Raw genomic sequence first — 24,929 nt, forward strand, 5'->3', positions numbered from 1 at the left:
TCCTGCCTCTGGGAGGAGGATGAGAAGACAGACTGTTACGTTTCTTAGTGCTCTGCTTAAGGCTTTGTAGCTGCGTTAATGAGTACAGGTAGTATAGGAACCCTTGTAGACTGGACACAAGTAAACAACGTTGACTATTATCTTCCTCTAGATGCAGTGTTCACTTCTTGTGCTATTACGTGGTTGGTTAGAGAGGAGGGGAAGTTAATGACACCGTTATACTTGTCACACTTTAACCTAAGCATGCCCCTAAGATGAGGGGGCTGCAGTTACAGAGGTAGCAGAACAGTGAAGTGGAAGTAAGGGCACTTAGTTGTCCAGGCTTTGCACTTCTGCCTATAACGGAGGTTCCCAGGGTGAAAACAGGACGCTGTAGTACAGGGATAAAATTGAGTGTGGATGTTCTTTTTCTAGGTGTCCACACCTTTATCCATCCAATTGCTTATTCGGGAGCCTAAATGATAGTATCTGAATGATACCACTGCTTTCAGAGTAAGCCGAGATGTATAAATATAGTCTTTAAATCCATGAAAGAAAGTGAAATGTTTATACTTGGGATAGTAACCTTGAGGCATATATCAGGTTTGTGGCTGAAGATGATTGTTGAGACTCGTCTTAATATAATTTACTTTGCTCAGGAAAAAATGTCTTTGGAGTAAAGGTTGAATGTGATAGTGGCTTACCTAATGTTTTTGCTGAAGGCTCCAGGGCGTAAGATTTTAGTCACTTAGTAAAGCAGGCTCTACTCAAATGAATGACATCAGAATGTTCACATTTGAAACTGGCAGGAGGCCAGCATATCACCCATCTGCTTCAAAGTGCAAGCCCTCTTATTCCCAAGAGCAAAAAGCAGATTTAAAACCTACAGGACACCAGGCTACTAAGTCACTCGAGAGAAATTAGAAACACACACAATGAGGTTGACATCAGAACTGCAGAAGTTCATTTATGAGAAGAAATTTGCTTTTTATCAATCAATACAAGCGTGCTAACATTAATACAAACAACAGTAGTATGAATACAGCATTCTTTCAAAAATGCATGAAACCAAAATGCACTTATTTTAATTTTCTAGTTGACACTTGTATCACAAGCTGTTTGATTTTTAAATTACTGCTGCTGTTTTTTGTTTATGCATCAGGCACTCTTAAGCATATCTGCTAGTTAAAGTTTAAAGGCACAAAAATGATGATTTGGGAGGGGAGAGTTAGTTATCTTGTTTCAAAAAGAGAATTCAACCCTGTATATCTAAATCTGCGTCTTTGTTGCATTGTTGGCAGTTTTCCGTGGCTGTTTTGTCTGTGCAAGGCTGATTCATGAGCAGTCAAAGCCATAGCTCTTTATTTTAGCTGTGGAATTACAGAGCTGTTTTGTGGGTTTCCATTTTCAGTATTAAAGGGAGTTTGGAAGCTGGGAATGGTGTGGGACAACCAACTCAGCTGAAAGCCAACTTACTGTCTGTTTACAAAAACTAAAGGCACCCCCAAATTTATCCCCAGGCACTTGAAAACTTTCACTGGAAAAAAAAAAAAGCATAACAAAGAAATGTATTCTTTAAAACAAAAAAAGGACTGCGGTTAATTGTTAGGCAGTAATCAGAAAGACCTTCTGTAAAGGGTTTAGTAGGAAAGGAGGGAAGTGCCTTGTACAAAAACAAAAGAGTCTTTGAATAGAGCCCTGATTGAAAGATGGCAAATGCTAATTATGTGTGGGTGTGAGGGAAGTTAATATTCACTGCCTCTGCCCACCAAGGGTCTGCATTCACTTTTTAAGAGCTGTAATTTGACACCATATTTAATATTTTAATTGTTTTGAAGCAAAGACCCTGCTCTAGGGTCCCTAGCTGCCATGAGAAATAGCATGCCCTGTAACTTGACATGTTTCTCGGGAGAAAAGGAAAAAGGACAGTGCTTAACAACATGTTGTGTTTAAAACCTGCAAGCATTAATAGAGCCATTAAGAATAAACATCTTATTTAATAGTGGGAGTACAATTTATATGTGCACAAGGACATAACTCTGTTCTTGCACTGGAAATTAAGAACAACTCCCTCATCAGTAGAGGCATGGAAGTTTATAACCGGTATTGGAAGAGAATCAGACCCCAACAGATGGTACAGTAACTATTGTGTACTTTCCGTATGGTTGCTTTATATGCCAATCTCTTATTGCTGCTGATGGCTCCTAGCATTTCTTCTTTTGCTGAAATGGGAGACCTGTCTTTCTAGAGCAAAGAGCCTGAGGGTTTGGTTTTCCTCTCGCTCCATGTAAGTAGGGCTCGCACCTGATCTAGAGTGGTGTCAGCCAAGCCTGTTCTGAACTGTTTTGCCCATGTAGCTCTCATGTTGCATATGAATTATTACAGACTAGAGGTCTGGTGAGATGATCAAGTTACTTTCTCTTACTAGATGGGTTAGGGATGTTAAACAGCCAAAAGTACTGTGTAGGATTCCAGGTCTGGGAGGAGTACAGTCTTGAGCATCTGGGTTCTCCCAGGAAGGAAGAGTTTGGTAGCAGCCCAAAGGAAGTCTTCTGCTCTCACCCTTCAGTCAAACAGTTTGTGGTAGCAGACTGCATCCTTCCCTCTTCAGTGCTATCATGTAAAACTGTGTTTTCCAAATTCTGTCCATAACTGGGAACAAAAAATTTATGGAGGCAGGGAACTTTGAGAAGGTTTTGAGTTTTTTCACTTTTCCATATTTCTTTTCCCCTCCAGATAACCATATTTTGTCATGAATTGTCTTCTGGGCATCAGGACTATGATTCCTGTTAGGAAAAAAAATGGAAATGGAAATATGAAAGCCCTATCAATACGATATCACTAAAATCTGCTCAGACTGGGTTTTGTCTCTGCACTTTAGGCCTGTAGAGAGCAAACACATTTTCAAGTGAGCAGACTGCACTATGAGAATTACTGAGAAATGAGACCCTACATTAGCACAGAACAGACTCTTTCCCACAGGGGAAAAAAAACAGATTTTCTTCTTGAAGTACTAATTTTGCTTAATAACACAAAATTCTTGTCTAGTTCTTACCAAACCCCCAGTTTTTCTACTGAATGCAAACGGTAGCAGTAAGCTAAGAATTACTCTGAAAATTCATCACAGTTGTCCTGGTTTGGTCTGAAAGTCAGTTTCACAAGTGCTTTTGCAGAACATTGATTTAACAAACCAGGAAGCTTCTTTTTCGTGATCGATAAATGGTACCCTCCAGGAACCTAATTAAAGAAGAAGTTTCTACCTTGATAATTTAGTGAAATGTATGTTTCTTTTCAACTTGGTGTGTCTAAAAACTCTTGAATGAAAAGAAACCAAAACATGACCCAGAACTTTGCTGGTGAATGCTCCCATTTCCAGCTTTGTTCTGCCAGCTCAAACTTCTGAATGAATGAAAGAGGAATGGCCTAAGAAGCAAGAGAGACGTCAAGGTGCTAGCCTGCTGGAAACCAAGGACCTATAATACTTATGTAACCTGTTACATGCTTCTAGTAGAATTTGAGCCTTTATTAAATTAAGGTTTTAGATAAAACCTCCTAAATCTTTTGTTCTCGGTTCTTCACATGCCCCCTGTGTATGTACAGCCTAACCTAATAGGCACCTGTGACATCAATAATCATGATAGGCATGTATCCCACCACTGATAGTGGGGTATGGGTCCTTTTTTTACATTAGGATTTAACAGACAGATAATAGGAGACATTGGTTCCTGTTACGCTAGCTTGTCATGGAAGCTGCAAGAAAGTGGCTAAGATTCTCTTCATCCTACCTGTATTCTTCTGTCTGAAAAAAGAGTTGAGGCTGGTGGACATCTTCCACTGCAGGAACTGTGCTAAATATGGCCTTAGGAATCAAGGGTCTGTCCAGATGGTATTGACACTTGTCATTGGGCCAGTTTCCTGTGGCGGCCAGTCAATTACTACACAGTGCCTGCTGGAGTGCTGAAATATCACGGCGTCTGGAAAGCTCATTTAAACCAGAGAAAATAGGGAAAACCTCAAGGCTTTGACTGAAGACTGAAGTTTATAGAGCAGATCAGCAAGCACATAGCATCAGTGACTGGTTGGGAATCAGATGAGGTTTGCAACTCCTTAGCTGGCCAGTCTTCCTCCTGTAGAAGGAGAGGAGGGGGAGGCAGTTTGTCTTGCAGTCTGGTATTTCTCCTCTCCATCCCTCTAGTAGCTTGCAGGCTTGTTCTTGTACGTGACCCTGCAGTGTTATAATAACGGGCATGGGTGAACATGAACGTTTTTTCTGACTTCACCTCTTTTTCTCTCCTCCCACCCATCCCAGATGAAGTGGCAGGTGGACTGAGTGGGAGCAGTGTGAAAATGAATGCAGAGAAAATGTGTGACTCAGCAGTTCAGCAGGGAGCTGCTGAGCAGCAAGGCAACCGTTCTCCTCACACACTCCGACATCAGACTCCTGTTCCCTCAGAGATGAGAATAGGCCATTTAGGGATGGAGCTGTACTGCCCACGAGCAGGGAGAAGGGACTGTATATTCTTTTCAGCAGAACTTGTTTCAAGTAAAGAGGAAGGCTAAAAGATGTGTCTCCTGCAAAGTTTCTTCTCTAAGTTTGTTAAAAATTATACCAGTGAAAGCAAAGAGGGATTGGACTAGAAATCCATAAATCTCAGCTCAGTGCCTGGCATGATCACAGATTTTCTGCATGACTTTATTCCTCGCTTTCTTTTCTCTTGATGCGTCTTTCCTTTTTGGTAACTATTTTGGCTCAAGCAGCAGCCAAACTCCACCAATTGAGCTTGAAAGTAGACCTGAAACTTCAGTGCTTTTCCTGGCTAGTAGATGACACCCATTTCCTTCCCTGCACTGTTGTTTCAACAACTCTGCGAAGAACATTTACTTTTCCCAGCATGAAGGCTGCTGATTTTAAGCATGCTAACTACTCTCAGACAAGTAAGTGCAAAGGACAATCGTTGGTATTTCTGGGTTGTACTCTGTCACACTGGGGTGGACTAACTTTTTTTTTCTTTCTCTCTTTCTTTAACATTAGGGAGGAGCATTGTAGTGTCTAAGTAAGCATTTTTGTAATGATGCAGGAAGTTTGTATTTTTTTGTTACCAGTTTCTGTGCATCTCTTTCAGAAGGGAGGACTGAAGTAGATTTTTCTCTATCATAGGATGAGCAATTGGAGGTAGGCACTTTGCGTCTGAAGCTTATTGTTTCAAAGCTGGAGTATAAATCATTGTCACAGAATTTTCCATAGACCTGTGTTCCAGAGTTGGATCTTCTCAAAGAGCAGGTGAACTCTTTCCTTCCCTTTTGGCTGGTGTAGATAACATGCCGAAAGAGCTACATGGGGGTGGTGTCATCTTGAATCTTCAGAGAGCCTGACACAGTTTCACTGAGAGCTCTGAGTAGCTGCATTACTCTTGATGAGAGTATCAACCCAGGAATCAAAAGGGAGTGAATTAAATATCAGTATTCTTGGTTACTTCCAGTGTGATCATTTTAGAAATGTCCAGCTTTCCCAAATGGAATACCCGAATATTTCAGTTGTTCCCCACACAACTCTGAATGCCTGCAGCTTATCCATGCTAATTCTTACAGTACAGGGTAGATACAGTTGGTGCAAACTGAAAGTATTAGAAATCATGAGTTGAATCTCCGAAAAAGTAACACAGGAGACTGACAGCCAGGTCCCTGGTGTATAGACTGGGTCCTTTGTGAAGACTTTTCCATTCCTCCGTAATGTGTCAGAGATGGTAGTCAGTTGCTCAGACCTCTTATTTGGATTAACATTGTCAGGTTTATTTATGCTATAAGCTCTGTTAAACATTTTAGGCTTCAAAGAGAATGAGAGGTCTGCAGTTCATCCTCACTGGATGAATCTAACTGGCTTCCAGTTAGCTATCAAACTGATTTTAGAATTGCCTTGATGCCTTGCAGTGTTTAGTAGTAAACTTAGTGGGATATGTGGATCTGTCCAAGTTCTTGCTAGCGCCTGAATTAAGCTGTCTGATATCTTCTGAGGTAGCTCTCTATGTGATTTCACATTCCAAATGAAAGATCTACCAACCACAAGTTTTTGGCAGCTAGAATTTGAACTTTTTCCAGGTTGGAATTGAAAATGTTGAGGCGATTTTGATTGTTATAAATCCCTTCTATCTCCAAGCAGGCTGTAGTAGGCAGCAGCAAGGGGCATCTTGGATTGTTTTGCTTTGCAACATTTAATGCAGATACTTCTATGGACTAGATGCTCTGCTCCCAGACACTGTTTTATCCTACTATTTGGAAAAGATACATGTATCAGACTCTTTTGAACAGCAGATCCGGATCCAAGCGGAGTAGAAATAGTTGGTGCTGTATCATGACTGGAAAGGTACAAAAAAAGTTACTAAGGGAGGAGCCAAAGAGATGCATTCTTAGTATAACTGCAAGTGTGGGAAATAGCATTCCCACTGTTTTCAGCACAGCTCGTTATATCTTGAATGTAAGTTTTAACATGACTTGTTAGATGAGTTAGGAATGCAGAGAGCATCAAGAAGAAACAGCCTTCTCTGGATGGTGAATAGTATCCATCTGTAAATGGCAATGACATACTTTCTGCCATTATGTTTAACTGTTTAGTGTCTGAAATTGGCTGATTATATAAAGAAGTTCAGTAAAAGTTTCTGAGTTGTAGGATAGCGGCCCACCAATCAGTTTTCTATGGAGAAAGGAATGTAAGTACGTAAGTTCTGTTTGGCATGTATGACAGCTCTCCTTCTTCATCCCTGCTTCTTCTCAATGCATGCCACAGTGCAAAAAAAGATTGTCTGTTAGTCTAAAAGCTAATTATTCTGTTTCCATCCTTCTCTTGCTGCAGCATATTGCAAGTAGGAGAGAGAATGGCTTCTTAGCCACTACCTTTCTCCTATTGCTCCATTCCTCCAGCAAATGAGCTGCCTTTTTACCTTCCAGCACAAGTTACCTCTGGTTCATTTGCACTCATGCAGCTTGCATGTGCCTTACTGGCATTAGGACTTCCCCTGCAATCATTGTGCCTTATGACCTGCGGATATGCGAAGTACAATGCCAGAGCTATGTCCTGCATGCGCAATTTAGGTGGTGCATGTAAAAATAAGCAATTGTTTGGCAGACCCTTATCAGTAGTATACATTCATTTATTGTTCTCTAATCAATGGCAGGTCTCCCTAGCAGACAGATGGAAATCAGAGACAATGTTTTCAATAGGCAGCTGCATTTTGATACCTGAAGATGCAGGGTCATATATGGATATAGGTCTCTGGGGTAAAGTGTTGATAATCTTGCTGGACATGTTCACGCTTTGCAATGCTTCCTCATTCTGGGCTGTTCCTTTGGAGTAAAATTCTTGCCAGGCACAGCAATCATGAGGACATAGGCAGATTCAGAGGGATGTGGATCCTCCTCACACATGAAACACATATAGGACAAAGCAGCTGAGTTGCTACAGCCTGTTGACTGCTGCAGCTTGAGTTGGCAGAACAGTCAAGGTCCATTTCTCCTTCCTACCCTGTGTATCTGACAAGTAGTTCCACAGAGCTCGTAGCCCTGGCTAGGCCTCCTGCCTTGCCCCAAGTTACTACAGCTCAGTACTGCAATGTGGGGGGGACATCCACACTAAGAAGCATGCAGTGGGTGATCTTACTGATTTTCTTACTGCTGTCTGCCCTGTGACAGCTTCTTGGGCTTTCCAACCCAGAGAATAGTAAACAAGATTTTTTTTTCCCAGTGGGAAAAGCCTGAAGGAGAACAAGAACCCAGTGTCCTGCTTCTTTCCAGGACACAAACTATGGTGTTTGTGCTTTCTTGATTTCTCTTGAGAAATGCTGTTTTAATGGAGCATTTATATTGCATAAGCGCCAGAGACACTAAGAGTTATCACTTCCCCACAAGCCACCATTAAAAAAAAAAATTGGATTTTCCAGTGAAAAAGCCACCCAAGCAACCCAAGATGTAAAATTCCCACTGGCACAGTGTAACAGATGTGAGTAAAACTTAAATGTGTAAACATTATCTTTTCATTGCTAGGTTACATTTTGTTTCACCATTATAAAAATCCTTTGGTAAGAAACAAGTCTTTTCATCCCACAAATACATTGTTAAATTCAGCACCTATGCACAACAGAGGACAGAAGTTTCTTGCAAAGTGCTGACTTCATTAAGAAATACAGCCAGGATACATGGTCCTGGGGGTGTGCTTTTTTTCTCTGAAGACTCTGAGGATGAATCAGTTGGCTTTGGGGAGCTGCTGATGCCTTGCCCACAGTAGCATTCAATTAGATCTTATGCTGTAAGGCATTGTTGTCTTACTCATCATTACGATAGTGCCCTCTAGTATTTCACTTAAGTCTAGTATTCTAAGCACATGTTTTTCAAATAGTATATTTATATTCTTGGTTCATTCTTCTGTCCTTTATGTATTCACATACAGAGTCAGAAGAAGAAGGAGATGGAGTTACAGGGGTTTCAGTATAGAAATTCTCTGCGTTAAGGAAGCCAACTGTTACCTTGTGAGTGGATAAGAAATTTCCCTGTGTAGATTATTGCATAACAGTGTTGTACCATTTGTTTTTGGCAGCTTGTGCTGGTGAACATACTCAGAAAAAGAGTATAGGATGGATAGATGACTGGTTTGATCCACAGAGTTCATTTTCCTTGAACAGCAAGGATGATGGTTGAGCTTATGGTCCTGTCTGGAAATTTTAGGTTGCTTTAACAAGCCCTATGGCTGCTACAGATGTCAGAGACCTTTTATTTCTTCTGCCAAAGAACTAGCAAGTGCAGGCTCCTGGCAAAGGAGAAGTACTTGAACTCGAATCCTGACCTTCATGAGGCAGGAATTCAGGAGCGTGGGATGAGGATGTTAGATTTCCACGCAGTCAAATCACTACCAGAAGTGACGCACAATTCACTCCTTCTGGAGGTAGTCATCCTTCTGAGCTGTCTCAAAACCTGCCCGCTGACCTTGACATAAGAGAACAAATTTTCCGACATGTCTGTCCATGGCCTTTTAGAACAAATAGTAGAGGAACATAGGAATGCAATATGGAATGTAAATGGTAATTGAAGTATTGTTTAAAGCTGGGATAGTTAAATCAATACAAAACCCTAGGTGGGCACCCTTATGTTTGTTAAAATCTAATCTTTGATGGTTTATTTGGAATAGTAAGTTTTTGAGTGGACTTTAATTAATCCAAGGCATTGTTGTCATGTACCCAAAACATGAACCTTAATCTGTTTGTTTATAGGTATGAATTCTGACAGTTCCCTAATACTTGAGTTCTTGACCTGTTTTCTTTTACTGTTATTAGTGAAAATATCTGTTGATAGCAGCTGAACCATATTGATTCAGCCAAGCTGGAATCCTGGACTCCTCATTGCGTAGAACAGAACTCTACCTTATGCAGTAAAAATGATTGGTAGTAGTAGTAGTCTATTGTCCTTCATATAGGGCACTCATAAGAAGGCGAGTGCGACTCCTACAATTGTAGCTTATACAGCTTTTTCTAGACAACATTGGAATACTGGGAATTGGGCTTCTTGGCTCTGGAGAGGTATAGATCCCCATGGTTACAGACACCGAGTAGTCCCCTAACTTTGACCTCTTTACTCCAGAAGGTGGTGTGATTAAGTGGCCTTAATGTCATCATATTAGAGATGAGATTCTGTTTCCAACTTTGACAGAAGTGACCTTGAAAAATCTCAGACTGTTACAGATGTAAAATGGAGAAATTATACTTACCTGCTACATAAGGCAAGTAAATGAGCTTTTGGTCAGTTTAAAAAAGATGGGTTCTGAAATAAGAAATATCTTGAGTTATAAATACTAGTTAAAAGCTGAACTTGAAATCTGCATTCCCGGACTCCTCACTCTGATTGCCTTCCCAAAGATATTTTAGTCCTGCTTTGCATGCATTGTATCTTAAACTTTGTGGAGCTGTATCCCACAGAGGAAGTCACTAGGGTTTGGAAGCAGTAAATATGTTTGTCAGCTGTTCTCAGGGACATAGGTGCATTGTTTAATGTAGGTAAAGGAAAAGTAGGACTTAGAACATTCTTGGTGGAAAAGGAAGGCCAGAGACTGTGGGAGGAAGCCATAATAAATTATATGTAAATAGATATTTTTAAAGATTTATATTTCAGACACTTGCAAATGTCTTTTTACATGGATGGCAAAAATCACTTCTGACTTCAAGATTCTGTTCCTGCTAAATTTCAGATTCCTGCTCCAAAACACAGAACATAACCCGCCCCCCAATAATAGCAGAAAAAAACTGTCAGATACTGACAAAGATTTTCCTCCTCTTCTTGCCCAAATCCAATGATTAGAATAAGACATAAAGCAGTTTGCAAGCTTGGAAAGATTCAAATTTAACTGTTAAGTTTTAACGCATGATAGAAAAGGAGAACACAGTTTGATGTTGATGATATTTAGGTAGCCTTAGCTATAAATGTGGCTGCTATGTAATTCTGTTGGAGAAATTTTGAGTCCAGCTCTGCACATCATGGTATCAGAAGTCAGATGTTGAACCTGTAGTCTGTGGACTGCTGCTCACAATTGTTGCCTGAACACAAAGGACTGCATCTGGGTTCTGTGCGTTTCTTGGGGGTTTTGTCATGGACTGTAAATTACAGGCTGGAGCCTGGGGGACAGAGAGGTAGAACTCCCATGAGCTTTCCACCTATATTCCAGAAATTGTCTGCTTTTCAGTAACAAGTGTTGTTGTCAAGCTGTTGTCTTCCAGCGTTAAGGATACATAGATGAAAATAATGAGAAACTGTGAGAAATACAGTCTGGAATTGTTGCTGTTTCTGATTTCACCTTTTTAATTCCTTGTTTTTCTGTGTTTTATTGACCTTTATTTAATCTGAAGTCTTGATAGTGTTTATGGAAATGTACTGAGTCAGTAAATGGCAAATACAGTCTGTCGGTTACTTTCAGTATTATCTGTGGTATGTACATGCATACACGGGTCTGTCTGTATGCATGTCACCTATGCTTTTGAGAAATATCTGTATAAAGACAGTGAAAATCATCTGCCTAACCAGTTGTATCCAGCATACTCTGCTGAGGTCCATAGTTGTATGGCATCTCTGCACTCGGGTCTACTGAGGCCATTCCCCATCACAAACTGACTGGCAATATTTTGAAATGAGAAACCAATAACCTGAGCTGTTATGGAAGCACCTGATGGTACCTTGCAACTGTTCCTTCTTGAGCCATTTCTGGGAGATGCTGCATAGTCAGTACACAGTGATGACCCTCATGTCATTAGGGAGCTATGGGAATGGAGAACCTTGGGAAAAGCTGCCAGCATTTCTCATATGCCTTGCTCGCTCGTGCAGGGATGTCCTCAGGTCTCTTTCAGTGAAGAGAAGAAGAACAATCACAGAGTGGGGATAAGCAGCTCATGTTCCTTTCTACTCTTACATTTTTGTATTTTAGAAATCAGAAAGGGATAGTCCTGTGAACCCTTACTTACCTTATTGATGGCCAAGCTCTCAGCTGGTATATGAATCCCATGTTTCATTTAGTTAATTAGAGCTGTGGCTAGTTCATCTGACCTAAAGTTACTATTCTGGGACACTTAGAGAAATGCCTGATGAGTGGAGCATTCTGTAGAAACTCAACTTCAGCAAACCACACAAGGACCAACAATGTGGCCTTTACCTTGGGCACACGTGGCTGGCTTAGGCTACAGTCTTGTACACAGGGCAGCCTTGGGGTTTTCCTCGTGTGGAAAGATGTAAATCAGCAGTGATTGCATTGAATGGGTCAGATCTGTCACTGTCACCTCCAGCTTGTAAATGTGTTTACTTCTACACAAACTGCATTCAAAATACTATTACTGGGTGGCTAGCCGCTCCACTGCATCTTTCCATTGAATGGAATAACATTACAACATTTTTAAGTAGCTCTTGAGTAAAGACTCATTCAAGAAGTTATTAGAATTAAAGTCTACTTTATTAGTACCTTGGGACACCCTGACAAAATCCAGAGCCCTTCAGCACTATCCAGACGCATAGAATTGGACAGTCTCTACCCCAGAAATTTATAATCAAATTAGACAAAAAGCAGACAAGAAAAGGAAAAGAGAGAAACTGAGGAAGAGTGGGACAAAACAGGTTTTCTGCCATCATGCAGCTGGGAAGTGTGTAGCTAGCAAATAGCACAGATGGTTCTTTTAAAACAGTAAAAACAAAAAGGTGCAGCAATATAAATGAGAATTTATTAACAACAAAGCCCAGATTCTGCACCTCCGGAAAGAAAGGGAAAATAATTTATCCGCCCACACTCACTTTTTTCTGACGAAGGCAGGTGAATACAGCTGCACTAATAGTGTGACGCTCACAATCCTGAGCTGCACTTACTGATGCAGAACTGAGAGGTAGCTAACGTCTTTAGGAAAACAATAGCCCTTGCAGCCTCCGCGGGGGCTACAGGGTTACATGCTATTCATTCCCTGCACATGTCATTTGCATGTGAAGGTCTTTCCAGTCCAGCTGTGATGGAGTCAATAGATGAAGCTGAAGGACAACAAGGACAGCTGAGCAGGAAGGAGCAGTCTGTGAAAACCTCCCAGAAAACAGCACCGCTTGGTTGGGCTGCCCGGTGGAATGGATTGATGCCTGGAGACAGCATGTATCTGTTTGTCCTCTCGCAGATGTTGGTAAGGCAGCTTGTCATCACTTTGAAATGCTGAGACCCCTTCTTTAAAGGTATCTTGGCGTGGGAGCTTTCTTCCTCATTCACTGTGGGATAGCAATGGACGTAGCTGCAGTCCTCTCTCATTTCGGCAGCTGCCTTCCGCAGCCCTGCTTTACAAACGGCCCCTGCCCTTGGATGTCCCAGACTCCCATCCCAGCCTGCTGCCCCATCACCAAATGACCCATTTTGCTACAAAACCATCTTGTGCTGCTGATATGTACAGGGATAGCATCCATCTGGTTAAAAAGTGAACTGGGAGGGGACCCCCTTAGAGTTGCCCTTCGTGGTGTGGGATGGGATGGGGGTGTTTCTCTCTGTGAGGGTGGTAGCTTTTAACATCCTTGCTTTTGTGGTTTTATGTCAGCTGTGGTGTATGCAGCAACCTTAAGTGGTTCAAATGAAATGTTTCAACGTATGCGTATTTGTGCATGTGTATATGTCTTTATAGGAATATCTGTGTGGACACGGTTATTTGTGAGAGCTTTGCATAGTATGACATAGGCCTTTTAATAACATACAAAATTTATGTAATACCAATTTTCATTTAAAAGTAGTAATGCTAAAAGCTCAGAATCCAGAGGGATCTCTGTTGCTCTTTTGATGTAAAGGCTATCTTGGGCAGTCCTTTTGCTAGTGTAAATCAGAGTAACTTTGTTGAACTCAGTGACACACATCCAGTTAATGCTAGCTGAGCGTTTAGTCCTCAGTCTTTTTATTCTTATTAAGCTACAGCACAGAAAATACCTGACTTAAAGCAAAAATGATAATCAACATTAACTAATTTAGTTCTCGTTGATTTTATTATGCAGTCTTGAAATGAAAATGAATGTTTAATGAGGAATGCTCATATGTATTTTCTGATTGATTGCACAGCTTCTCTGCATGATGCTGTGCTACAGCACTTACGGGACCATCCCAGCAGCTCAGAATGCCTTTGACCTGCTGTCTTACATACTTACACCATTTGGACAATTTTTGTCAGATCGAGGGGAGGTAAGTTCCTGTATTTTTTCTCTCTGATTGAATGGTTGATGTTAGTAGCCTTAGGTGATGCTTCAAATATCTCTTCAAATTAAGTGTATAATACATATGTACTTAATATAGTGACTGCTGTACTCTGTGTGTTCTGAAAGGGTGGAAAATGTTTTCTGAAAATAGATTTATATTTGTTCTTCAAAAAAATGGGCCAAATTTTTGACAATGCTGTTAAATCAGCATAGTGGAGTTTTAGTAAGGTGCAAATGATTGCAAACGAAACAAAGGAATGAGAAATCAGCCCTCTAAGGCTTACTCCACAGTAAAGAGAGAGCTGGAACTTTATTAGGATGGATAGAATCTTAGATTCTGAAAAAATGGAAGGAGCCACAGAAAGGGTGAGAAACACAAGATGCACCATAACAAAACTTTTTTTTTGAGTGTTTAGAGCAAATCTGTATGTGGTGAAAGCATTTCAGGTGTACTAGGTGTACAGACACAGTTATATCTACAAAGGTACCCTAATAAAAATGCTTAGCCTCTCACCATGACAGAATGACATGTATACCAATATGATTCATCTGATGAATTACTGGGGTAATTATACCCACTGCAGATTTCTCTAGTGTGGACAGAACTTTAATTAAATGGTAAGCAGCTACTTTCAAAAATCACACCAAATATATTTGCCATCAGAATGTTTAGATTCATTGTACATGATCTTTGTAGCAGAGGCTGTGCAGTACAAATAGGAACTCTGACTCTGTGCCTTTTGGGGTTGAAGTACAGTGGAGATTGCTTTCTGTGTTCACTTAATAGTGTTTGAGCTACATATTGCCTGCTCTTCTGTTTATTTGAAAGAAATACTTTTTCTTTGACCTTTCTCAGTTGGATTTGTAATGCATAATCAAAGCTCTTTATAGAAGATAAGGCATTCTGATTTTCTGTGTCTTATTTGCAGTGGGTCAGTCATTAACAAATTGTTTCTTACAGAAAACCCCTGATTTATATGACTTGGACTTAAAATAAGCGTTTTGTGGGTTCAGTGTGGAGGAGAGCGATTCTGCACCACAAGAACACCCCAAGTATGACTCTGTGCAGATGTTCATGTATATCCTTGAGGACTGTTTGTTATAGCACTATTTACAGTACAAATTTACTACAATCTAGAATTGAGAACAGTTAAGGGGAAGAAATCTACTGACATTAAAATGAGCAAATAAAATCTCTTAACTCTGAATTTCTCTCTACCCATACGAATGTGTCAGAAGCAGAGTAAAATTCCTAGCTCTCTGAATTCCATTAGAAGTACATTTTGCACCTATTACTGAGAATAGGCTGAACTCTGAACTACTTAGATGTGGCTAGGACATTGGAATGAATTTCACTGCCAGTGCTGGGAATGGACACTATGACACTTCTCAGAACATGTAGAAAACTTAAACTCCTCTGTGATTGGATTTTTTTTGTAAAGGTCCCTAAACAAATGAACAGTACTAAACTTCCACCAAAGCCCTTTGCCAAGGGATAAAATTACACGGACTGTGACAAGCCCGGGCTGCAAAATTGAGTCATGGATCCAGTTCTCAGTGTTGGAAATGTATGAGGATAGGAAGCAGTTTCGCTGTGATGGCTGATGCCAAAATACTGAAAGCCAGTTTTCAGATGTTCAGAGATCCTGGAGCTCAGAGATGGTTTCAATTTCAGTCATCTCCAAAACCTGGCATTTTTTTTGTTGGTGGTGACTTTTCCACAGACAAGAGTATGGTATGACTAATCAACATGGGAAATCCAAGAATGAATACAGACTGTTTACCGAGAACACACACAAATGCTATACCGTACCCCTAAATACTTCATGAATCATTGTCAATTCTGTCGTTTCACAGGACCTGACCAGAGTCGGGAGCATTGTGATATCATATATCCTGCTGTCATTAGCTTCTCTAGGACTGTTACTTGTAGGATCTCTGGTAAGCTATGATACTGCGTAAACTATGTTCTTTCCTTTTTCCAGCGAGTTTTTAGAAAATGTCTAGTTTACTCTCGGTTCTTGATGTTAAGCCTAAGTTGATTTTAAAGTAATACTTTCTGGGATATTTCTGTGTGATTACTGTCATGCTTTACACAGAAGAATCCTGACTACACTTATCCTTACTTAATTTCTTGATGAATTGGGGATTCAGCTAATGGCTTTTATTCCCTCCATCCACAGGTGGGTAAAGTATTTTCACTTACGGTAGGAGGGATATGATCCAGTAAAGGGAGCTTCAAATATTGCTGCCTTATGAATTGACCACAGACCATTCATTGACTTAAGTGACAGCAAGAGTTAGTCCAGAGTACAGTGTGCTTGTGAATGTAATACCCTTGTAGATGTAGGCCAAGGCCCCAGCTGCAGAACAAGATTAATGGCATGACTACAATTAATCTAGTTAACTGTCAGCTGTTTGGGAGCAGAAGGCAGCATGTTGTGCTTCTCCACCGATCATATAAGTGGCACAAAGATGTGCACTAGGTGGAAAATCTAGGGGGAATTCTTTCTTTTCGGGGAGCTCTAGCTGAACATGGCTTTTCATACCCCTGTATATTGTTATGTTAGAGTGGGAGTACAGTGCCTGAAAATACAGGTAGAACATGGCCTCCTGTCCTTACTGTAGTGCACCTTCAGAGAGCTCAGGAAGCTGAGGCTGTACCATACATATGTAGTTTGAGTGACTAAGCAGTATAATGCAGTACATCATAGAACCATAGGACTGCGGGTGGGAATGGACCTCTGGACATCTCTAGTCCAACCTCCTGCTTGAAGCAGGACTGTCACCAGCACTAGATCAGTCAGATATGGCTTTTCTAGACAAGTTTTGAAAACGTCCAAGGTTTACCACCTCTCTGGGTACCTATGCCAGGACTGCATGGCTCTTGTGGGGAAGAAATTTTTCCTAATGTCCAATCTGAATTTCCTGAGCTGCGACTTGTGGCTGTTGTCCCTTGTGATATCAGCTGTCACTACCAAGAAGAGTTTGGCTGCATCATCTCTGTAGCTGCCTTTCAAGTAGTTGCAGGCTGCTCTTAGCCTTCTCTTTGCCAAGCTGAACAAGCCCAACTCCTCAACCTCCTTCGCAGGCCATGTGCTCTAGACCCCTGACCACCTTCATCGCCCTCCGCTGGGCCCATGCCAATTTGTCCATATCCATCTTAAACTGGAGGGCTTAGCATTGGACACAGTATGCAAGGTGCAGCTTCACCGGCACTAAGTAGTGGGGAATAATAACTTCCTTTGATCTGCTGGCCACACTTCTAATGTGGCCTAGTATGAGGTTTGTCATAATACATATCGCAGTTCAGTTCAGTGAGAGGCAGCACAGTGGCAAAATATTCTGCTTAATGTGTCAGGTGAATGTACTTTTTAAAACCATTCAGAAAGCAAAGTATTTGGTGGTAATACCTCCATTATTGGGATCACTGATGTAGGCAAGGAAGTTAGCCTGGCTTACGCAATTTTCTGCTTTTTTCGATGCTGCTTTAACTTTACAGCAAAACTTTCTGAGCTGGAAATCAGAATAGCAGGAGTATGATTTCTCTTAATATTGAACCTATTTGTAGCTGGATGGAAACATTTTATTGCCAAGCCATTCTCAGCACAGAAAGTAACTCTAAGAGAGAGCTCTCTCTACCAAAAAGTCTGGTCTGAGCTTGGACTGTTTTGCATCACTAGCAACTCCTTGCAAGTGAACGGTTATACCAGTGTAAATGAGAACAGGTCACGCAGCTTTACGATCTGAAAACATCTGCTTCTACCAGCATTTAGGGAATAAAGTGTAAAACATGCATTAGCAGGACATGGCAAATAATGCAGTGATGGAGCTGAACAGGTTTTCTAGATCCCAGCTTGATGGACAACAGATAGTTCCGTGAAGAGAGTTTTATGTATTTTCCCTCTGTCTCAGCCCAGTGTGTTCTTTTTTTATTTTCATGAGTTTTAAGCCATTTGCTGCACAGAAGAAACCTAGAAGGAGTCCTTTACATTGAGGAGTGCGTTTATGATGAAATCTTTCTTTTCCAAATGTACCCTTCTCTCATTATAGATGGGCCTGATATATCAGTCCCACACCGATGCAGGTACTAGACAATGTGCTAGTGAGAAGCAGCTTACGCTTTTTTTTTTTATTCAACACCTGTGGTAATTTACAGTCCCGCTTTAGTGGTTCTCTGGGGAAGGGAGAAATTGTGACTATTTGTACAGCTACTTTGTTGCTTTAATGTAGGGCAACAGCTGTTGGGCCATCTAAGAAGACTGAGAAATGGTGGACAAGCAGAGTCTCAGACATGATACCAAGAGAATTAATGCCCGTCTGCTCTGTGCACACACTAAAATCCAGATCATTTCTGTATCAGGGAGTTTGTAAACCTAGTGAACGTTAGAACAGATTTTTCAGGAGTGCAAACCTGAGCCAAGGTTTGAGACGCTTTTCTGAGAATACCCCATTACCAGGATGTGTTGCTAGGTTAGTGATCGCAATGAAAACAACTGGCCAGGTAGAGCGCTTGAAGCTTGTAATACTGATGCTGTCTGTTTGCTGCCTCGTGTAAGGACTAGATGGTGCTTTAAGGCCCAGGCAGCTGCAAGGTACCAGTGCAGTGCTGTCTAGTCCTCCTGACCAGGTTTGCAGAGCTGACTATTTTTCTATTCTTTAGTTTAATCCCATTACTTTTAAGTGTAATTTAATTTCCTTCAGTGTCTTGGGCAGCTCTTACTGTCCACACACTTTTTTCAACCTAAAGAAAAGCATTTCTGTTTTTAGGGTGAACTTTATATTCCTTTGGATTTACAGTTTGTTATATCACCAGTAAATTCAATCCTGTGCGACCATACCAGCTCTGCACTAGCATCTGTAGTATCTAATTGGCACCTAGGCTTTACACATGGCCCTCAGCACAAGTGTTGATTACTGTAACAACAACATGCTCCTCCTGTACAAAGCTGCTGAGCAGATAAATACTTTAAACTGTGAACTGCTTGGATATTACAGTCCTTGGGTATGTGTAAGAACCACAGCTAGTACTGTGAGACTGCCAAGCTCCAGAAGTCATCTTAGAGATTGAAAATAGATTCAGATCTTTAAGCTTCTTACTTGTCATCCATCAGGCCAAGTGTGGACAGACTCAGTTCAGATTTGGCCCCAAATGTATTTAAAATAAAAGCCTAGTAATTATGTTCCTATGTTTGTTTCTGTAGCTACTGTGTACTTTGATTTATTGCAACAAAAAACATTCTCTTTGAAGTAATTGTCAACTGAATACTGCTGCTTTGTGAGAGCCTAACCTTCTCTAAAACTGAATATGGACAGAAATGAAAACTTGCCTCACTTCCTTTCATTGCCTAGGCTTAGAGGAATGAAAGTACATGAAGACACACAGGCACAAGAAAATTGGCTTCTAAAATCCTATAGAAACTAATGTGCTTTAATAGCATAGGAAGAGAAATTAGGCCTTTTTTCAACAGTACATGTTTTCTAAAGTCAACTGCCCATTTAAAAGCCACGTAAGAAAAAGACAGAAGAGGCTTTACTTTGGGAAATATGACACATTCTCAAAATCTCCTTGGTCTCAAAAGGGTGCATAGCAGGACAAGATAGTTTGTATTACATTTAATGTGGGTGACATTGCTCCTAGTTCTATGCTAGAGGGATGAAGTTGGCCTAAGAGTTCAGATCCCAGAGTTCAGATATGGACTTGAAGTTTTTAACTGATGCTTGTGTGTAGAATTAAACAGTCTGCTGATAATATCTCCAAATCATCTAGTCTGCCACAACATGTGTGTGAACCAATATGATACAATAATTGTTAATTCATACCATTTTCAACCCTTCATTAACTCCTATTATAAAATTTAGTATTACATTTATGCCCTAGAACTTCACAGGATTTATTATTTAATGTGTAAACCAGACAGTTAAGTTACAAAACAGGCTTTGCCACTAGCCAAAAAATGTTATAGATGTTCTGAACCTCAAAACCAGGTGCATCAGAATTGAGGCTTCTTTAGAATGCCATTGGTTTATACATGGATTTAGGCTACAGTGCCAGATTATCAAGGATGTGCAGTACAGGAAAATCATATTTATCTTTCTTAACCCAGCTATATCTACGTCTTAGATTTAAGTAAGGAAAGGTATGATTTGTGGAACAGTACAGTAGATTTTGGTTTTGTAAACAAGTATAGGAAGGGTAATAAACTGAACAAAAGGACAGTGCTATCACATTGGCTTGCATATGACAGTCACAAGCACATTCCGCTTCCACTGTGTCCCTGAGTTAAGCCTGGCTACCTCTGTGGAAACATCTGTGGCTGAAAACGTGTTTGAATAGGTGGATGTGAATCCTTGTAACATGCGCTACAAAGTTGCTCCTGCATGGAACATTCCTGTCCTCTTTAATAGCGTCCAGTTCTACGAGGTATAGTGAATCGGGCTGCTGCCCTAAAGACACATCCTCTAGGCTGTATGGAAGGGCTGGCAACAAGCAGAAAGGTTTTTTAAATGTTTGTTTCCTCCAGTTTTGGCATCTGGTCAGAGCCCGTCCAGACCCCCCCTTTCCGCTACAAGAGGACAGACGCCAATCTGTGAGCCGCCAGCCTTCATTCACGTACTCAGAGTGGACAGAGGATAAAAATGAGGATGACTTCCTAGATTTGGATCCTGTACCGGAGACCCCGGTCTTTGACTGCGTAATGGACATTAAAGCGGAGACAGATCCAGCTACGCTAACGGTTAAGTCCGTGGGCTTGCAAGAAAGGTAGGGCAGATGCAATGAAGAGGGGAAAGTTTGGTCCCAGATTTTATGGGCTTAGGAGTTCTGTGCCTAACAGGAAGCTTTGCTGCCTTCATGAATGTCACTTTAAAATGCAGTTTCAAAGCCAAGCAGCTGCTTCATTTCCTATCTGTTTTCAGTCCAGTCATAAATATACAATATACTAGCCAACAAATGTGTGGTTTCCAGATGGCTGTCAACAAGTCTTATTCAGAAGTGACATTTGTTTCCTTTAGGAGATCCATTTGTGTTTGATTAGTCTCTTGCCATTCCCCGAGATGGCAACTGCATAGCATGAAAACCACTGTAGGGCATTGAAACTTTTTGCCACCAAAATGGACCCCATTAATTTTTTTTCCTATCACTCATGCTGGAGGATTAGTCCTTTCTCCAAAAGCCAGTTGTAGTACAAATGGTCATCAGTAGTAGTTCTCTTATAAATGGGTTGGTCCTAAAGTAAATTAATTCCTTTGAAAAGAATCTGATAATGAAATTTGGGGTAAGCTGGTGTTCACTCCTTGAACCAGTGAGAGAACAGAGCTTCTCAGAGGTTCACAGCTGGGAAAGGACAGTTTTAAGACAAAATGAAGATGGGAAGGATACAGTATTGATTTGTGTTGCATTTCTCCATCTTCACTCCTGTATCTTACAGAAGGGTCACTGTGATGGGCATGCTTTGAAAGACACAGAAGCCCAGAGATATGTGAATTCCAGAACGTGTGAGTGGGGACAGGGGAAGGTGCAGCAGAGTGCCGAGCACTCAGTTGGGTTGAACTATCCTTACCTTTTCATCCATAAGATTATTTCACTTTACTAGTCTTCTGTGTGTCCACATGTGCGTGTGTGTGTGTGTAAGGGAAGGAGAAGTACACCACATTTGGCATCCTCATCTCTGAAGCTGAGGATGGTTTAAAGTTCCTATCCTGTCATCTTCTGTGGACCACAGGAAGCCTGAGTTTGCATTGTTGGCAGCCTGCATCTCTCTTTATGCTGCTATTTCAGTTGTCTCAGCAAAACAGAAGGCAGATCTCAAGGACAGAAATCCTGTCAAGAAATTCTGCAAAGATGGTGGTGTTATGAATAAGAATGAGGTTCCTGAAGGGCCCAACGTAGAAAAGTATCACTTTCTTTGTTCCAAGGTGTTCAAGCTTAATTGGAGTGTTAACAATAGTTAATGCTCTTATCTAAAACTTAAAAACAGGGTAGATTGTCTAAAAGTGTATGATACCAAGTTTCCAAAGCTCCACGTGCTGCTACTTGATAAAAGAGGAGTGTTACAGCAGAGGCCTTTAATTTGCCTCTAGGAGCTTATAATGTTTTTTCTCACACTTTAATCATGGTTATATCATTTGGCCTAAAATGTCACACCTTTTACATTATAATCTTCTGCTTTAAATATGAGATTACAGTGACCTCTAGGGCGTGTCCCTGAGCCTGTTGATATCAGTGAGTTTTGTCATTGTTTTCATTATGGGCAAGATGGGTCTTGAAATGCAACAGTCATTTGTGCCTTTCACCATCCCTGATTTCATTCCATCTCTCTTTAGAGATTATGCCATTTCTTCTCAGGTGACAGGCTGCAGGAAAACTACAAACTGTTTCAAGAGATGTAGTGAATATCAACAACAATTAAAAACTGTCAGGGAAGCAGAGATGGGCTATAGGAAGCAATTGCTTGAAGTTCGCACACTATATAGAATGTGTACACTAAGATGTAAAATAAATATCTTTTTAACATACGTGTGCTTGAGAAGTCAGACACTATTTCAGATTTGGGTTGTGCTCTGGCCAATTTCATTCACGTCAAGCATTGGTCACTCTTTATGTGTTACTGTGTTAAATTACCTACCCACCCCTCTTCTTCATCCATCCTGCTTCTCCATCTCTTTCATCTCTGTCATTCCTTAACCGCCTGCAGCATTACAAGGATAACCACTAGCTAAATTCAAACAGCACTGAATGTCATCCTTAAGAAGAGACAATCTCATTTCCGCATCCTGAAGAGATATTAATATCTTTATATACTTAGCCTCTTCTACCTTAAAAAAAATGAAAAGCATTTGTTACCAGTCAAATGCAGCTATTTCTGTGGGGGAAATGTAGTAGCTATTTAACAGCTCACAGGATAGGGTCAAAATCTTATAAAAAGTGCCACTAAAAATTCAATGTCTACCACTATTGGTTATGTTTCATGCAAGACTATTTTCCCCATGACTGTGAATCATAGCAGGAGGCTGGCTGCACATCTTTTGGAAACGCTCCTGAATCCAGAAAAGGGCTGTCATCCTAGTAACAACTTCTGCCCTTCTTCTCTGTGAGCTGCTTGTGCCTGTGTGCATACATATTTTTCAACAGCTCCTGCAAGTAGTTCCCAAGTAAATTTTGCCAATTGAGAGTCACCAAATATAGGTCTCCTGTGTGGATGTATAGAATATTACATATAGTAATCATCATATTGCATGGTGTTATTATTGTTCTAAAGATACTTAACTACAAATTCACTGATGACATTTGGACCTTACTTTTGTCTATAGTGTGTGAGATTGGCAGAAGCTCAGGAATGCTTTAAAACTGCATTCAATAAACAGTGCTCGGATTTTGGCGGCTTCATTTTATAGCATGGCTAACTTATGTAAATGCCACTAACATTTCTGCACTCAACAACACCAGTGTTTTTAGCATCACTGTCAAAATGTTCGGGCCTTGATTTTACCCTTCTCACAATTAACTGTTGTGGAGGAAAAGCTTTTCAGACAGAAAAATTATTTACAGTAATGGGTCAGCATCTCCTGCCCTTATTCATGTTGAACTGGTAACATTTATCTCAAGATCTTACCACACTGATGTTGTTCTGGGCTACTGGTAAATGCTTATTCAGTAGGAGTAGACTGTCAGATCTGACCTAAAGAAAACTAGGACCAGGATTTTCACTGATGGTGTTTAAAATGTCAGTCCATATTTAGGCATCCAAAAATATGGTGTGATCTACACAAGTACTAAAACTTCCTTGCAGTTGCCTGCTCAACATCTTTGAAAAGCAAGTTGCTTGTATTTAGGTGGCAGTACAGAGAGTTACCTCACTATAGACAACGTTTTGAAAGTGTTGGCCTTCATCTTCCAGTGTGTTTTCATTACAGAAACGATCTTCTGGTCTTGGCTACATCACCCATTGTTCACAGGTAGTGACAGTAATGTACCCAGCATAATCAGCTGAGTGTTTTTCTAAAGCTGCTGTTTATCTGTCCTCGGGACTGTATCCATTGCTGTCACATACTGGCAATGGTGGGTCAATCTCTCCTGTTGTAAACAAACTCTGATTGCTCTCTTTTGCAGGAGAGGTTCAAATGTTTCGCTCACATTGGATATGTGTACACCAGGCTGTTCTGAGCAAGGTTTTGGCTATGTCATGTCACCACGGGAACAGTCAGCTCAAGAATACCTCCAGACAGCATCAAACATCCTTACTGAAGAGGAGCTGCACAAGAAAGCATTGGATCCTTTCATACTCCAGGCAGAGTTCTTTGTGAGTATTCTGACCTCTCTCTGTGGAGTAAGAGTCCAGCAGCGTCAGAAGAGTGGGATGTTGTCTCTCTTCTCTGAATCTTGATATTATTTTCCGAAAGACTAAAATGAGTAAATAAAAACTCCACTTCCATCAGTGAAGCACTTAATGAAATCCTCACATTCATCACCCTTTGAAATGACAATGTCTGAAAGGTTGCAGTGATCTTGCCACTTGCAAATGACAGAATTGGTCTGGCAATGAAAAACAGCTGTTTTCACAAGTTTGTTTATTTTTCTCAGCATGTTATGTTTAAGGGAAAAAAATTCACTAGACTATAGAAAAAAAAGCCAAGTTTGCTGTAGGCATGACTTCTTGAAATCTGTGGAGTTGCCCTAGGGATGAAATCAACCCAAATGAATGCTCTTTACTCTTCGGTGCTTGGCATGGAGCTATTGTCTGAATTGCCTGAATGTTCTCCTGACGACTGAAGCACAGGATGGCTGTGTCACTCAGCAGGAGCTGTAGAGAGTATGTTTTATTGTTTTTATCTGCACAAAATTTTTTTATTAGCTATAAGCTGCTCTTTTAGTTGCTTTTAGGATTCTGAAGTATGTTTCCCTGGTTTCTGTATCCTCTCTTAATTTGGGAGAAAGAACTCTTAGCCTCATTTGGGGGAAAAATACAGCCTTGACATACACAGATGAAGTAAGCAGGTGAAAATTGGATTTCTAAGTAGTTTGGGATAAAGGCCAGATACATTTCAGTCTGGTAAGTAGGATGGCATTTTAGTTATGAGCATTCCATCTGAGTCTCCTCCCTAACTGTTTGAGTCTCCCCCATAGGTGTTGCCATTTGTACCTGGGCAAAAAATGCAAAATGCTGCAGTGGATATGACTCTTATGTCTACTAGACAGGGTTGTAAATTACTGCACAAGATGGGAACTA

The 24,929-nt window shown here is 40.7% G+C and overlaps 1 protein-coding gene across 1 annotated transcript in view; it reads left to right on the forward strand.

The window, feature by feature from the left end:
- PTPN5 (protein tyrosine phosphatase non-receptor type 5) overlaps nt 1-24,929 on the forward strand; it is a 93,497-nt gene that overhangs the window by 41,346 nt on the left and 27,222 nt on the right. The window contains exons 4-8 of the mRNA XM_013957929.2: nt 12,475-12,656; nt 13,568-13,687; nt 15,559-15,642; nt 20,226-20,464; nt 23,813-24,002. Of these exons, the coding sequence (XP_013813383.1) occupies nt 12,495-12,656; nt 13,568-13,687; nt 15,559-15,642; nt 20,226-20,464; nt 23,813-24,002 (795 nt within the window). The 5' untranslated portion in view covers nt 12,475-12,494. The remainder of the gene's footprint in view (nt 1-12,474; nt 12,657-13,567; nt 13,688-15,558; nt 15,643-20,225; nt 20,465-23,812; nt 24,003-24,929) is intronic.

This window comes from Apteryx mantelli, chromosome 4 (genome assembly GCF_036417845.1).
Source record: "Apteryx mantelli isolate bAptMan1 chromosome 4, bAptMan1.hap1, whole genome shotgun sequence".
NCBI classification, from domain to species: Eukaryota; Metazoa; Chordata; class Aves; order Apterygiformes; family Apterygidae; genus Apteryx; species Apteryx mantelli.